This window comes from Stegostoma tigrinum, chromosome 6 (assembly GCF_030684315.1).
Source record: "Stegostoma tigrinum isolate sSteTig4 chromosome 6, sSteTig4.hap1, whole genome shotgun sequence".
Lineage (NCBI taxonomy): Eukaryota > Metazoa > Chordata > Chondrichthyes > Orectolobiformes > Stegostomatidae > Stegostoma > Stegostoma tigrinum.
This window is the reverse complement of record NC_081359.1, coordinates 92,329,353-92,343,250: the sequence shown is the minus strand read 5'-3', so window position 1 is coordinate 92,343,250 and position 13,898 is coordinate 92,329,353. Positions and strand designations below refer to the sequence as shown.

General features: G+C 37.5%; 1 protein-coding gene across 6 annotated transcripts in view; it reads right to left on the bottom strand.

The window, feature by feature from the left end:
* The window catches only part of ppme1 (protein phosphatase methylesterase 1), an 85,578-nt gene that overhangs the window by 30,966 nt on the left and 40,714 nt on the right, over positions 1-13,898 (bottom strand). For 2 of the 6 annotated variants that reach the window (XM_059646758.1, XM_059646759.1), the window contains exons 1-2: positions 11,469-11,788; positions 2,026-2,117 (exon numbers count right to left, since the gene is read on the bottom strand). In XM_059646758.1, the coding sequence (XP_059502741.1) occupies positions 2,026-2,117; positions 11,469-11,575 (199 nt within the window). In that variant the 5' untranslated portion in view covers positions 11,576-11,788. Of the gene's footprint in view, positions 1-2,025; positions 2,118-11,105; positions 11,202-11,468; positions 11,789-13,898 lie in introns of those variants that run through there. The other 4 variants (XM_059646762.1, XM_059646761.1, XM_059646760.1 and 1 more) reach the window with 3 other exon arrangements.

Sequence of the window (13,898 nt, the reverse complement as noted above, 5' to 3'; positions counted from 1 at the left end):
TAGAGTACTTACAGAATAGTGAGAAGGTAGAAACCATGGGTAAACAGAAAAATAAAAAGATCTTTGTACAGAAATCACAAAACAGTCTACAAAAAAAAATTAAAAGGCTAATTAAATATGAGGCCTTTATCTAAAGGAAGTTGGAACACAAAGAAGTGGAAGTTATGTTACGGAGCACCAGTTATATACTGTTTTGCATTTAGTTCTAGCGCCTCACCAAACATGCTGCTCTGAGTGTAATACAAATTCAACAGATTGACACCAGAACTAAAGGGTTAAAGTATGCAACTGGTGCATTCTCCATGACAAGGCTCCATCTAAATCCATGAAATTAATTTTCTCATGCAATTCAACTGTTGCTTCCTATGACTTTTGGCAAAATTGCAAAATGATTTCCCCCATTGGAGATTCCACCACAAGGGGGTGCTAATTTCAGAATTAGAAAGTGAGGCTGTTTGGGAGAAATATTAGAAAGTATTTCTTCACACAAAAGAGTAGTGTTGAGGATGTTGAGATTTTAGGTCAAAGATCTGTCCCGATTTCACAGAAATACTGTTCTCAGCACGCTTGTCACTAGCAATATTTTAAAATCAATACACATCTCGGTACATGATAAAATGTAAAACAAGAGGAAATTTTTGATTTTGATACTTTATCAGCTAAAATATTAATTATATTAATAACCAAATTATCCTTGAGACATCATAAAGTACTTGCTCTAAACAAAAGGACACAAACTCGTAGCTATGGTTTCCCAACCCTTTGCTCATCGTTTTAGAGAAGTTATAATAATTCTAAAGTGGACCTTTCCATTCATCCGTAACCTGCACATTTGACATGTTGGATTTCTAGTTTTTAGTTTCAACCAACATTACATCAAATTCCGCATTTTGTTGATCATTTGTTTTTCCAACATCAATACAGAGAAAAATAAAAGAAACCTAAAAGAAGACAATTCACTTGAAAAATGAAACTGAATTAGTAACTCTTGGTCACAAGCCTCCTGTTGTTGAGTGTGGGAGCAAATTATTTGAGAAATTGAGTTTTTGGTACTATATTTGAACGGTTGCTGCATTAGCAATTGGATTGTAAGCTCTACTTGCATCCATGGCAATTTGTAACATAACCAGAAGACCAGCACATAAAACAATGACCTTTGTAACAACCAACTGATGCAAGAAGGAAGCATGTAACTGCTATCCACTTTGGCCTATAGTACCTTTAGACACACACACACACACACACACACACACACACCTTGGCTGATTCTTAATGTCACACAGAGAGACATGAAATACAGGCAGTTGGGTGATGAGCAACAAAACTGTTATGTTGCTTTATACATCTAACCTTATGCATAAATTGCTTTGAAGTAGTCAAATCCAAAAACAAAATTGATGCATATTTCAGTTTGCAAATCCCTTAAATTGGTGCCCCAACTGTTATTCAATGAATGCAAAATCACAAATTAGTTTTGTTTAATATTTTAAAACCATATTTTCTCAATCTGAACACATTACATTCTCGAACTGGCAACCCACCAACATAAAACCGTCACAATCCAATCCAGCCCACTGATATTAGATATTGGTCCTGGATGTGAACGCCTTCTTTTGCAAACTTAATCATAAAGTTCACATTGTAATGGCAAGTGAGGCATTGCAGATTTTAAAGAAAGTGATTTTAAATTTGGAAGTAATTAGAGGTCAGCAAGAACGAGAATAATGACTGACAGACCTTGTCTGCAACAGGATACACGTCAAAGTGCATTCTGGACAAGCTCATAAAAGGTTTATGAACCTTTCATTATCTTTAGGTAACAAAGGCATGGCTGAACTACCAGTAAATATAGATTTATTTAATGTTATTTGAACACTATTCAATCCAATCCTTTTTATATATAAAAAAGGTCGGATAGAGTATTTATAATTGCAAACACAAGTAGTGCATTTAAAGTGAATGCTTCAATTCAGCACCAAGTTTTATAGTATAAATTTTCACATATCGTATTTCAAAAAGATATGTCTTTGCCTGTTCCATTTGTAATTATAACATCTTCCATAGTTTCAAAGTAATGATTCCAGGCCACAGGGGAAAAATCCCGCTTTCTTCCAGGGCTGCAACAAAGTGACACAAACCATTAGCTGAAAATAGAATTCAATGCATTACATGCAGTTTTAGTATACATTCAATCTACTAAGGGCTCTGTTCATTTTACAGTTACATACAAGATTTTAAAAGTTTAATCTTAAGAATAATCAAGGTGTAGGAAAAGGTATTTGAGCAGACTTCTCAATATTTAGAGATCAGATGCAATAGGAAAACATCACTTCGTTCCATGTTAACTCCACCTTCTGAAAGTCACATCTAAAATGATTTACTTCCCTAGCATTTTGCTGAGCACTGTACTGATTTTTGAAAATATGTAAAGCACCACCAATATTAAAACCTACAGTTTTGAGTGGACGAGCTACCTTCAGTTAACATGTGGAAGGACTGGTACTGGCTGAATTATGCCAGAGGACTGCTGGCAAATGGAGCAAAAATTGATGTGACTTGAATAGGCAGAGGTCAATGGAATGAGTATTCATTCAACCATCTTACCACATTAAAGGAAAGAAAAAGCAAAATTATATTAGAAAAATTGCAACTTGAAACACCTTTCATGGCTATCAGATTTCTCAAAGTACTTCATTGGCTGTGAAGTACCTTTTGGCAGACTATTCATTGTATTGAAATGCAGGAAAGGGTCCAGCCAATTTGCAAGCTCCCAAAAACGTGATAATGACTAGGTAATCTGTTTTTGTCCAATTAAAGGATAAATATTACCCATTCCAGTGAATAGCACCCCTGCCCTCTTCCAAAACTTGAGGGTTGGGTGGAGGTGTTCAGTTTAATATCTCTTCTGAAAGAAGACACTTCCGACACTGCAGACTCCCTAAATATGACACTACTGTATTGACATGTCAGTCTTCTAATTCTTGACTCAAGTCTTGAAATGGGACCAGAACATACCAACTCAGGAGGTCAGAGGGCTACCAAAATGAGCCAAAACAGTCAGGACAGCAGAGAAATGAAAAACGGGACACTCCAAGGTGATCATGACATTCCATATCTGAGAACACCTAATCACTATAAGAAACTCAATACCATCCATTAATTAAAATAAAGCTCGGTATTTAATGTGTGATTGGGTAAGCATTCTATCCTTTCACCTTTAAGGCCAAGAATCAAACTCATACTGGAAGCCTTCACTTTCTGTTGACTGTAAATATCTGTTATGAAGTAATTTTGGATAATCTCCACTCACTTCTTTGTGGGATTGAAAAAAAAAGCATAAAACTGCCCTTTCTTTTGCAATCTCACTCAGGAGGACATAACAGTGGTTGACAATGACTATGAAATCACCACAAACTGGGTAGAATAAGGGATCTTTATAGTAATTTGGTCATGCTTAATGCTGAAATAGAAATGCTTTTCATTGGCCAACATTGATAAAGGAAACATAAATCACCATTTGAAGTGCTGGATGCTTTTTATAACTTTAATTAGGTTTTAGCAGCTGACTCACTAGTCTGCTTATGGAATTATATCATCACGCTACTGCTTTAACACATTTCTTAGCAGGACGCATTTTATAATAAACTAAAGATCTAATTAGATGTGTTACTGGCATTTGAGGCCAAAAATCCAACTTGAAAATATTTGATGATACAATACAGTTTAAAAAAATTAAGCTTCTTCCAATGATTTTAAGAGCCAATTATCCATAAAAGGCATCAGTCCCTCCATACAATCAAATCTAAAATTTCTTAATTTGTCTTTTTCTTATGATCCAGCTGAATGTGTCAACGCAGAATTTCTAGCTTACTCACAATAAAATTGTGTGGGAAACAAAATGAATAGGTGGGCAATGTGATTCTTCTGAAACTTGACACTCGGTCTAATTGTGAGTTATATAATGTGGAAAAATACAGGGTGATATAAACTATAGGCTCAAAGATTTCAAGAAATTAAGTTACACTGTGAATGAAGAAGTTTAATGAGTTGAAAATGGAAATAGAAGTAGTTACAAACACAAAAATCTTTGCAAGTATATCAATTTAAGTCATACATTAATATTAGAACATAGAACATAGAACAGTACAGCACAGAACAGGCCCTTCAGCCCACAATGTTGTGCCGACCATTGATCCTCATGTATGCACCCTCAAATTTCTGTGACCATATACATGTCCAGCAGTCTCTTAAATGACCCCAATGACCTTGCTTCCACAACTGCTGCTGGCAACGCATTCCATGCTCTCACAACTCTCTGCGTAAAGAACCTGCCTCTGACATCCCCTCTATACTTTCCTCCAACCAGCTTAAAACTATGACCCCTCGTGTTAGCCATTTCTGCCCTGGGAAATAGTCTCTGGCTATCAACTCTATCTATGCCTCTCATTATCTTGTATACCTCAATTAGGTCCCCTCTCCTCCTCCTTTTCTCCAATGAAAAGAGACCGAGCTCAGTCAACCTCTCTTCATAAGATAAGCCCTCCAGTCCAGGCAGCATCCTGGTAAACCTCCTCTGAACCCTCTCCAAAGCGTCCACATCTTTCCTATAATAGGGCGCCCAGAACTGGACGCAGTATTCCAAGTGCGGTCTAACCAAAGTTTTATAGAGCTGCAACAAGATCTCACGACTCTTAAACTCAATCCCCCTGTTAATGAAAGCCAAAACACCATATGCTTTCTTAATATTATCTGATAAATGATTTGAAATCCAAGAATCTTTATGAATTCATGCGACTAATACCACTCTTATGGCTACAATGCAACAGATACAGCTAGTCACGATGCAATTTGCAATTAAGAAAATATATAGGGTCAAAAAAAAACCACCCACATTTATGCTGCTGAGCTATGAATGTAGAAGAATTGAGATTGCTCAAATGTAGAAAAGGGATTGAATGAATAGAGGACTCATGGGAATAGAGTCAAATAAAGTGCAAGCTGATGAATGCACTGAAATCTACAATATAAATTTATAGTTGAAATGAAGATATAATGGATCATTAGCTAATCTGTGAATATTTTGAATCCCCAAGCATTCTAGGTTTCAAGTCAGAAAATCTCACCATGCATTATTCCAAAAAAAAACAAACTATTTGGCTTTCCATCTCCTTCCTTGCCACTTAACCTCAGGTTGTTACAGGAACAGTTTTTTCATTGGCTTCCCCACTAATCAGGCGCATCAATCGGATCTGTTCCTGTAGGCTCTGGAAAATTTCCTACAGATCAGAAAGTAGCTAATGTAACTCCTACATTTAAGAAGGGAGGTAGGGAGACATCTGGGAATTATAGCCTAGTCAACCTGACATCAGTAATGGGGAATATGCTAGAGTCCATTACAAAAGGAACTAACAGCTGAACACTTAGAGAACAGGGGCAGGACTGGACAGAGTCAGTGTGCATTAATGAAAGGAAAACCATACTTGGTAAACCTGCTAGAAATCTTCATGGATGTACCTAGTAAACTTGATTAGGAGGCGCCAGTGGATATGGTGCGTTAGACTTTAAGAAGGCTTTCAACAAAGACCCACAGAAGAGATTAGTGTGTAAAAATAAAACACATGGGATTGACGATAATGTAGAACTAGATAGAAAACTGGTGACAAGAAACAAAAAGGTTAAAAATAAACAGGTCTTTATCCAAATGGACAGTAATGCCTAGTAGCGAATATGGGGATCACTGCCAGTATCCCAGCTATTCACAGCATACATATACTAACGATTTGGGTGAGGGAATTAAATGTAATACCTCCAAATTTACAGATGACACAAAGATGAGTGGGGTGATGAGCTGAGGATGCAGAGACACTTCAGTGCGATTTGGACACGCGGAGCATACGTTCAATGCATGGCATTACAATACATGCAATATAATGTGGATAAATCTGAGGCAATCCCCTATGTTAACAAACATCAGGAAGTCAGATTATTTGATTGTCTATAAGTTCAGAGAGTTAATTGTGCAATATGACCTGGCGTTCTTGATACACCAGTCGCTGGAGGTAAGCATGCAGCTGTAGCAGACAGTAAAGAAGACAGATGACATGTTGGCATTCATAGTTAAGAGATTACAGCACAGGAGCAAAGATATCTTGCTGCAGAAACCACAGCTGGAATACTGTGTGCAGTTTTGGGTTCCATAATCAAAAATACCAAAGTTTCTTCAGAAGGAGTGCAACGAAGGTTCACCAGATTGATCCTGGGATGGCGGGACGGACATCTGAAAGGTTGAACTGGTTATGATTATATTCGCTGGAGTTCAGAAGAATGAGGGGGAAACTGCATATAGGCCTACAAAATTCCAACAGGACTAGATAGTGGAGATGCAAAGAGGATGTTCACAATGGCAGAGGAGCCCAGAACAAAAGGGTCATAGTTGAGGAAAGGGGGTAAACAATTTAGGACCGAAATGAAGAGAAATGTCTTCAGCCAGAGTGTGGGAAGCCTGAGGAATCTGCCATTACAGAAAGCAGCCAAGTCAAAAACAAAAAGGTACAATCTCAAGAAGCAGTTGAAGAAAGCACTTTGGTACTAAAGGGAGCAAAGGATATGGAAGGAAAGTACAAACTGGGTATCAAGTTGCATTATCAGACATGATCATAACAAATGAAGAGGCGAATGGAACGTTCCTGTTCTTATTTTCGATGTTTCAATGTCCAAACTAATTCTGTACCTCCCAGATTATGGAACACTTAACCAAGATTCCTGTCATCTTCAAATTTTTACTGATATTCCTTTCCAAAGTCAAGTCTCTTTTCTATTTTCCCTAACTTAAAATTCTTTGTGCTAACAGAAGCCTTACATATCTAAAACAAAATAAAGCAAAGAACTGCAGGTGCTGGAGATCTGAAACAAAAACAGAAATTGCTGTAGAAGCTCAGCAATTCAGGCAACATTTATGAAAAGAAAACAAAGAGTAACGGGTCAGTGACCTTTCTTCAAAACTCCACAGATGCTGCCATAAGTGCAGAGTTTCTCCAGCAATTTCTGTTTCTTTCATGATTTCAGAATGCCCTGATGTGTTACAGTCACAAAGTACTTTTGAAACATAAAAACTGTGGTTATAATATGGGAAATGTGGCAGCTAAGATCCCAGAAACAACTAAAATGAATGTTTCAGCTGTTGGTTCAAAAAATATACATTGGCAACAGCATCAAGCAAATGCCAACTCTTCTTTAAATGAATCTTGAAAAATGAGCACTTCATTTTTCATATTTCCTTCTACATTTCACTCGATGGATTCCTTTCACTAACAGAAAATGTTACAGACCAATGTTTGGATATGTCACTTCATTCCCTGGGCTTCAATGATAAATGGAATACTGCGTAAAGCACAAATACTGACTGACTTGATTATCGGTTGATAAATCTCAAATTCAAAATGTAACCATGTCCCTTATCCTCTAAAGCTTGTATCTTCAAATTCTTTTACACCAGATTAATACAGGTAAATTTTATTCAGCCCTTTTGAAGGCTGTCTTCATACATTTTAATAAAAACTGAACAAATCTAACAATATCCTAACAAAGTACCACATAATACTGATAAGAAAAATATAACTGCAAATTAGCAAAACAAAAGTTAAAGGTATATTTAAGATCTAATAAGCAATCACACCGTGTAGTAAATAATGAATCTGTATACCGTTTTGATATGGATTTGTAATTTCTGTGCAACTTCAGCTGAAGCTGTAGAATCAGACCATGCACCTACTGCATTTGTGCTGGCTGTTTGAAATTGGTATTTGATTCTCCATCAGTAATACTTCCCATAGCCCAGCATTTTCTTTTTCAATTATTTACCTGGTTATCTTGTGAACGTTGATTTTTGAATCTACTTCTACCATTCTTCCAGATAGCGCATTTCAGATCATGAACACCTCCCTGCCTTTTTCTTGCTTCATGCAGCCTCAGATCTCAGGTAATTCATAAAAGAACCAATGTCCACAGGTTATTGACTTTTCTGTGGTTGCAAATAGTTTCTCCTTATTACTGTTACCAAAATCCTTTATAATTTTGAACATACCTTGCCAAATCTTCTCTCATAGAAACATAGAAGATTGCAGCAGGAGAAGGCCATTGGGCTCTTCGAACGTGCTGCGCCATTTTCATGATCATGGCTGATCATCCAACTCAATAGCCTAATCCTGCTTTCTCCCAAAACCTTTAGATCCCACTGTCCCCAAGTACTACATCTAGTTGCCTCTTGAATATGTTCAATGTTTTGGCATCAACTCTTTCTTGTGGTAAAAAAAATCCACAGACTCACCACTCTTTGGGTGAAAAAAATGTCTCCTCATCTCCATCCTAAAATTGTCTACCCTAAATCCTCAGACTGTGACCCCTAGTTCTGGACACACCCACCATTGGGAAGATACTCCCCACACTTACCTTGTCCAGTCCTGTTAGACACTGTTCTAAGTGGAATAATGTCTGTTCACCTGCTCTTTACACATAACTGATGGCTTCTTTCCTTGGTAAAGCTCATCTGTAGTACAGAACAGAATAGAATCCTTACAGTGTGGAAGCAGGCCCTTCAGACCAACAAGTCCACACCGCCCCTTGGAGCATCCCACCCAGACCCATCCCCCATAACACACCTAAGGTGCACACTCCTGAACACAACGGGCAACTTAGCATACCTAATCCACATAATCTGCACATTTTTTGGATTATGGGAAGAAACTGGAGTACCCGGAGGAAACCCACACAGACACGGGGAGAAGGTGCAAATGCCACACAGACAATCGCCTGACGGTGGAATCAAACCTGGGTATCTGGCGCTGGGAGGCAGCAGTGCTAACCAGTGACCCACCGTGCCATCCCTATTTGTTGTAATTTGTTGCTATTTTGTAAAGTGTCATATTTGGATGCTGGCAGTTTAAAAAGATATGCTGTCTACAAAGCAAACAACAAATAAAAACGTTAACAGTTCAACAAAGATCTGGCTGAATGATGCACTTCATGAGTTACGCCTTCCATTGAAGCTGGTACTTTTCAATACAGCTTTGATGCCAAGATTCCAGCAAAGTATGCAGTTGATGGAAATTTAATATTACATGGACTGTGTAAAAATCAAATTACAAGTTGCACATTCCAGGTAGACATGGATGCCAAAAATAGTGTCTTAACTCAAGGGCCAAGCATTACTCTTTACATACCCATCACTGTTGGAAACAATTTAAAGATAATGTATTCCATGAAATGTATGTTGGGAGAGCCTGAAGCAGGCTTTTCCATTGTGTTTTGGTATCAGTGTGGTTAAAAAGGCCAAACAACACTGCTGCATTGTTCTTGTTGATGTCAGACTTTTAAATAATTTGATTACTGAATTATAAGTTCCATCATCTGATTGTCATAACTAAAGATTTTTCATAGCTGAATTGTTTTCTATGAACGAACGAAAGAAATATGAATTGGTTTGCACTGGTCACCTGACAGGTCTCAAATCTTGTCTCAATTGGAGCAGAATAAATGAATTCATCACCACTGAAATTACCATTTTGTCCAAAGACATCAAAACCAGGCAACTAAATCAGCATCAGGAAAATCAAATCTCTTCTTCACATTTTAATGAAATGAAAAGCTCACTCTCCAGTTAACCACTTTAGAAAGAAAATGGATTCAGGCTCCAGATTACACACTGAACTATAGTTCAATAACAGCTTTTGAGGACCAGAATAGACAAAAGGAAAAAAATGGAATTATAAACAAGAACTAGAAGACCTTCCTTGTTCATATTCTCATTGTTTCAAAAGACAGCAGCCAGTTAAAAGCCAAATGGGGAAATCAACTTAGAGAATTCAGATACACACAAACAACACATCAAAGCCTCAGGTTACACAATCTCAAGTACTCCACAAACCAGACAGTCTCCCCTTTAAACGTAGCATTAAAATTATTGTTCTTTCATTCAAGAAAACAGGAAGAGAGTAGGTGTGAGGGATTGGTAATCGATTGTTGAAAAGAAATAGCTGTTGCAAGCAACAAAGAGGACAGTTGAATCATCTTCTCATCTAAAACAATACATCATGGTAAGTAGTGAGACAAACTTTTTAGGTGCATATTAAATGCTAAAGCTGTTCCAAAATGAACGCTACTCTAATGAATGGTATAAATTAGATTCAAAATCAGCTTTCTTCATAAAGATTCAGCCTCAACCAGAATACCAAATCATTTCAGTTCACCTCAAAGACCATCCCACATAAATAATCATTAAATAGCTTCCTTTTCTAGCAAAATCTATTTAAATTAATTATGAATAAAACACAATAAAAACGTTACAACAGTTAAGTGACAAAAGACTTAAATGATACTTGTCTTAGTGTGCTACTCGTCACAGAAGTGACATCAAGAGAATCAGTTAATACCAAAACACACAAGGGTCAAAATATGCAAAAACAGTCTTTCCTAGCAATTTCTTCCCTTTCTAAAGAAGGGTCTAGGGCCTGAAACGTCAACCTTCCTGCTCCTCTAATGCTGCTTAGCCTGCTGTGTTTGTTCATCTCTGCACCTTGTTGTCTCTTCCTAGCAATCTGCTCTGTCACTGTTGCTAATTTAACATATAAAAGAGATAACAGGAGTGGGCCATACAGCCCCTGGAGTCTGCTACACCATTCAAGATTGATCTGATCTTAGTAATGACTCTGCCTATATATCTGATGCCCGTAACCCTCAGCTTTCCTATAATCTTTTCACCTCAGCATTTGACATATTCAATGACTCAACCTCCAGAGCTCTCTGCGATAGAGAATTCCAATGATCATGATTCTTTGAAGATTCACTCCTCATTTTTGTTTTAAAGAGGTAACCCCTGAATGCTGAAATTATGCTCCCCAATTCTAGATTCTGAAAAAAGAACTAAAATGGCATAGATTGCGATATTAACTCTGTTTGTCTCTCGAAAGAGTTTCCAGCATTTTCTGTTTTTATTTCAGAAATCCATAAATGACAGTATTTTACTTGTCATAAAGTATTCCCTTCATATTGTTCAATCACAAGCTGTATTTAGCATGTGTTACAGATAAAAACTGAATTTTTCCACTTACATTTAAAAAAAATTAATACTACACTTTGCTTTAAAAAGGAGGAAGAAAGCATCAATCCGTGGGGTCGTACTGAAGTCCATACTGCAAGCAATTAAAAAAAACCTAAGTTAAACTTGCACCATCCATCCTACTCGTCTCTGCTGAAGACGTATTGAAATGACAAACAAGGTTAAGCTTATTTAACTGTACATTTACACGATACATGACAGGTGATTTTTTTAAAAAAACTCAAAATCAACCAAACTACAAAAAAAACACACAGCATAGTTCCGCTTGCTTTAAAATCACCTCAAAAACTGACTGGGCGTACGCAGTCAGCAGGAAAAACGAACAGAAATCACGGTTTGAATTTAGAAACCTTACATGCACACTAACCCCATTCTCATTTTAGCTCCATGCTGGGGACCTGACGGCATCGGTGGTCGCGAAGGCAATTTGCTCAGGAACAATTCTTTCTCTAAAGAAGACATGCTTCGTAGACATAAATTGTTTTAAAAGAATGAAATTAATAATCTTCTCAGAGTAATGCCGCAGCTCTTCAAAAGCGGCTGCTCCGGTCTTGCACTTATGGGCGCCACATAAACACCAAAGTATCCTCGCCAGTAGTGAACACTGGGATTAAATTTTTAAAGTCCTGTCTATATTCCTGAAGATGGCCTACTCTTCCGATAAGAGAGGCGGTCGTTGCACAGTTGCCTCGCTGCTGGGACTTGTAGTCCTCCCAGTGCCCGTTATCACCAACTAGACACAGCACGGCACAGGCAGAGGACTACAATCCCCACAATACCATTCATCACATTACGTAATGGCTAACCAGCACCCCGGATATCTGTTTAGTATTGTCGAAGTTATAGGTTTTATATTTAGATTCCGGCGCACCGTTGCTCTGGTTACCAGTTTGAATTTTAACGGAAGTTTTGGTCCTGCCAGCTGCTTGATGGCTGTTTATTGCCATCATGAGGGGGCGGGGTAAACGAACAATTCTGCATAAGAAGAGTACTGCGGATGTTGGAAATCTTAAACAGACGCGGAAAATGCTGTAGAAACCCAGAAGGTTTAGCAGCATCTGTGCAAAGAGGAGCAGAATTAACATTTCGAATCCAGTATGACTCTTCTTCCACATTGCTGTTTGAACTGGCTCAGTTAATTTAGAAGTTAGTCGAATTTGAACAGAACACGGAATCTAAATCATCGTATTATTGCCCCGATGAGTGATTCCAGATACTCTATTCCATGCTGTGCATATTCGTTACAGAATACCCGTTATTTTCCATGCGACACCTTTCACTAAATTGTGAGATGCCCAATAGTGCAGACAGGATGCCCAGTGTGAACGTGGGACTTCCAAGAGGTTCTTCCAAAACCAGCAGCAATGGAAGCAAGGCATATCTGAATAGATGTGGAGATTGCACTGCACTAGGCTAAACAGGAGGGTGAAGGGAATTTCCAAATGACAGCTATGATGTTGCAAATTTTAATTATTCTACTCACAGATTTTAAAAAAGGAGCAGTCTTTTAAGGGTCTTAATCCTGCTATGCAATTCAACACAATCCTACCTTATCTTCTGTCACCTTTTTTTTGCCTGATCCAGTTATCCTAGATTTCTTAAAAAAAACTAGCCATCCTAGCTATTAATTGCTTCATTTTAAGGCAGTTAGGTAACTGTCAACAAAACGTTTGAAGAAAATTTATCAAATTTTACCTGTTTAAAATGTTAACTTTGAATTGCTAATTGCTTCTAAATACCTTCTTGTAAATTAATCACCCCAGAAAGTCTAATAATTAGCACTAACAGGAAGTACATTATTATGAAACTATCACTCAGTCACTAACTTTACAGAATTATTAAGGTGCAGAAGGACCGTAATTAGCCTTTCGTATGTCTGCACTAGCTAGAAGATGATGAAGCAAACGGCTCATTAAGATTTATCAGTGCAAGTCATTACATTAAAGGCAGGTGATACAAAGTAATGTATGACAAATTCCATTTGTCCATTTCCATTTGTGCCATGTAAGCCAACAGCCTGTGGAAAATATAGCAAAAGCAGAGGATGTTCCACCATTTATTACATTGATTCTGCCCAGTATTACATCTATTTTAAAACAAAACATTATTGTTTCCTTAAACGATCATGACATAAATTTGGTTGCCTCATCTTGGATTGTAACAAATGTCATTGGTCTAGTAATAGAAAGACCCAGGCTAATGTCTTCAGGACATAGATTCAAATCGCATCAGAGCAGTGGGTGGAATTTAAAGTAAATTAATAAAATTGGAATTGGAAGTTGGTATCAGTAATGGTAATTGTGAAACAAACTATTTATTATCATGGAAATATGAAACCTAGTTCATAACTGCCTTTCAGAGAAGAAAATCATCCATCCTTACATGGTGTGGCCTACATGTGACTCCACAATAATGCTGTTGACTCTTAGCTGCCCTTTGAGGTGATCGAGTAAACCGCTCAGTTCAAAGATATCTAGAGATGGGTTACAAATGCTGACTAGTGATATTTACATCTCTTGAAACAATAAACAAAAGTACCTCTCAGTTTTCTTCTGATTAGGAAACATAATAAAAGATATTAGGATGTGATCATTGTCACGATCCCAACTGATGTTATTGTTGAACAAGTAATCTGGCTTGACAGATTTTATTTGACAAGATAGTCCATCACTGGAACACAAGCACTGCAGATCTGGTCTTGACAATGAACAGAAGTTTACTACAGCAAAGAAAAAAATGTAATACACCAAGCTCTAACAAATGACACAATTTAAAAGATTTCACA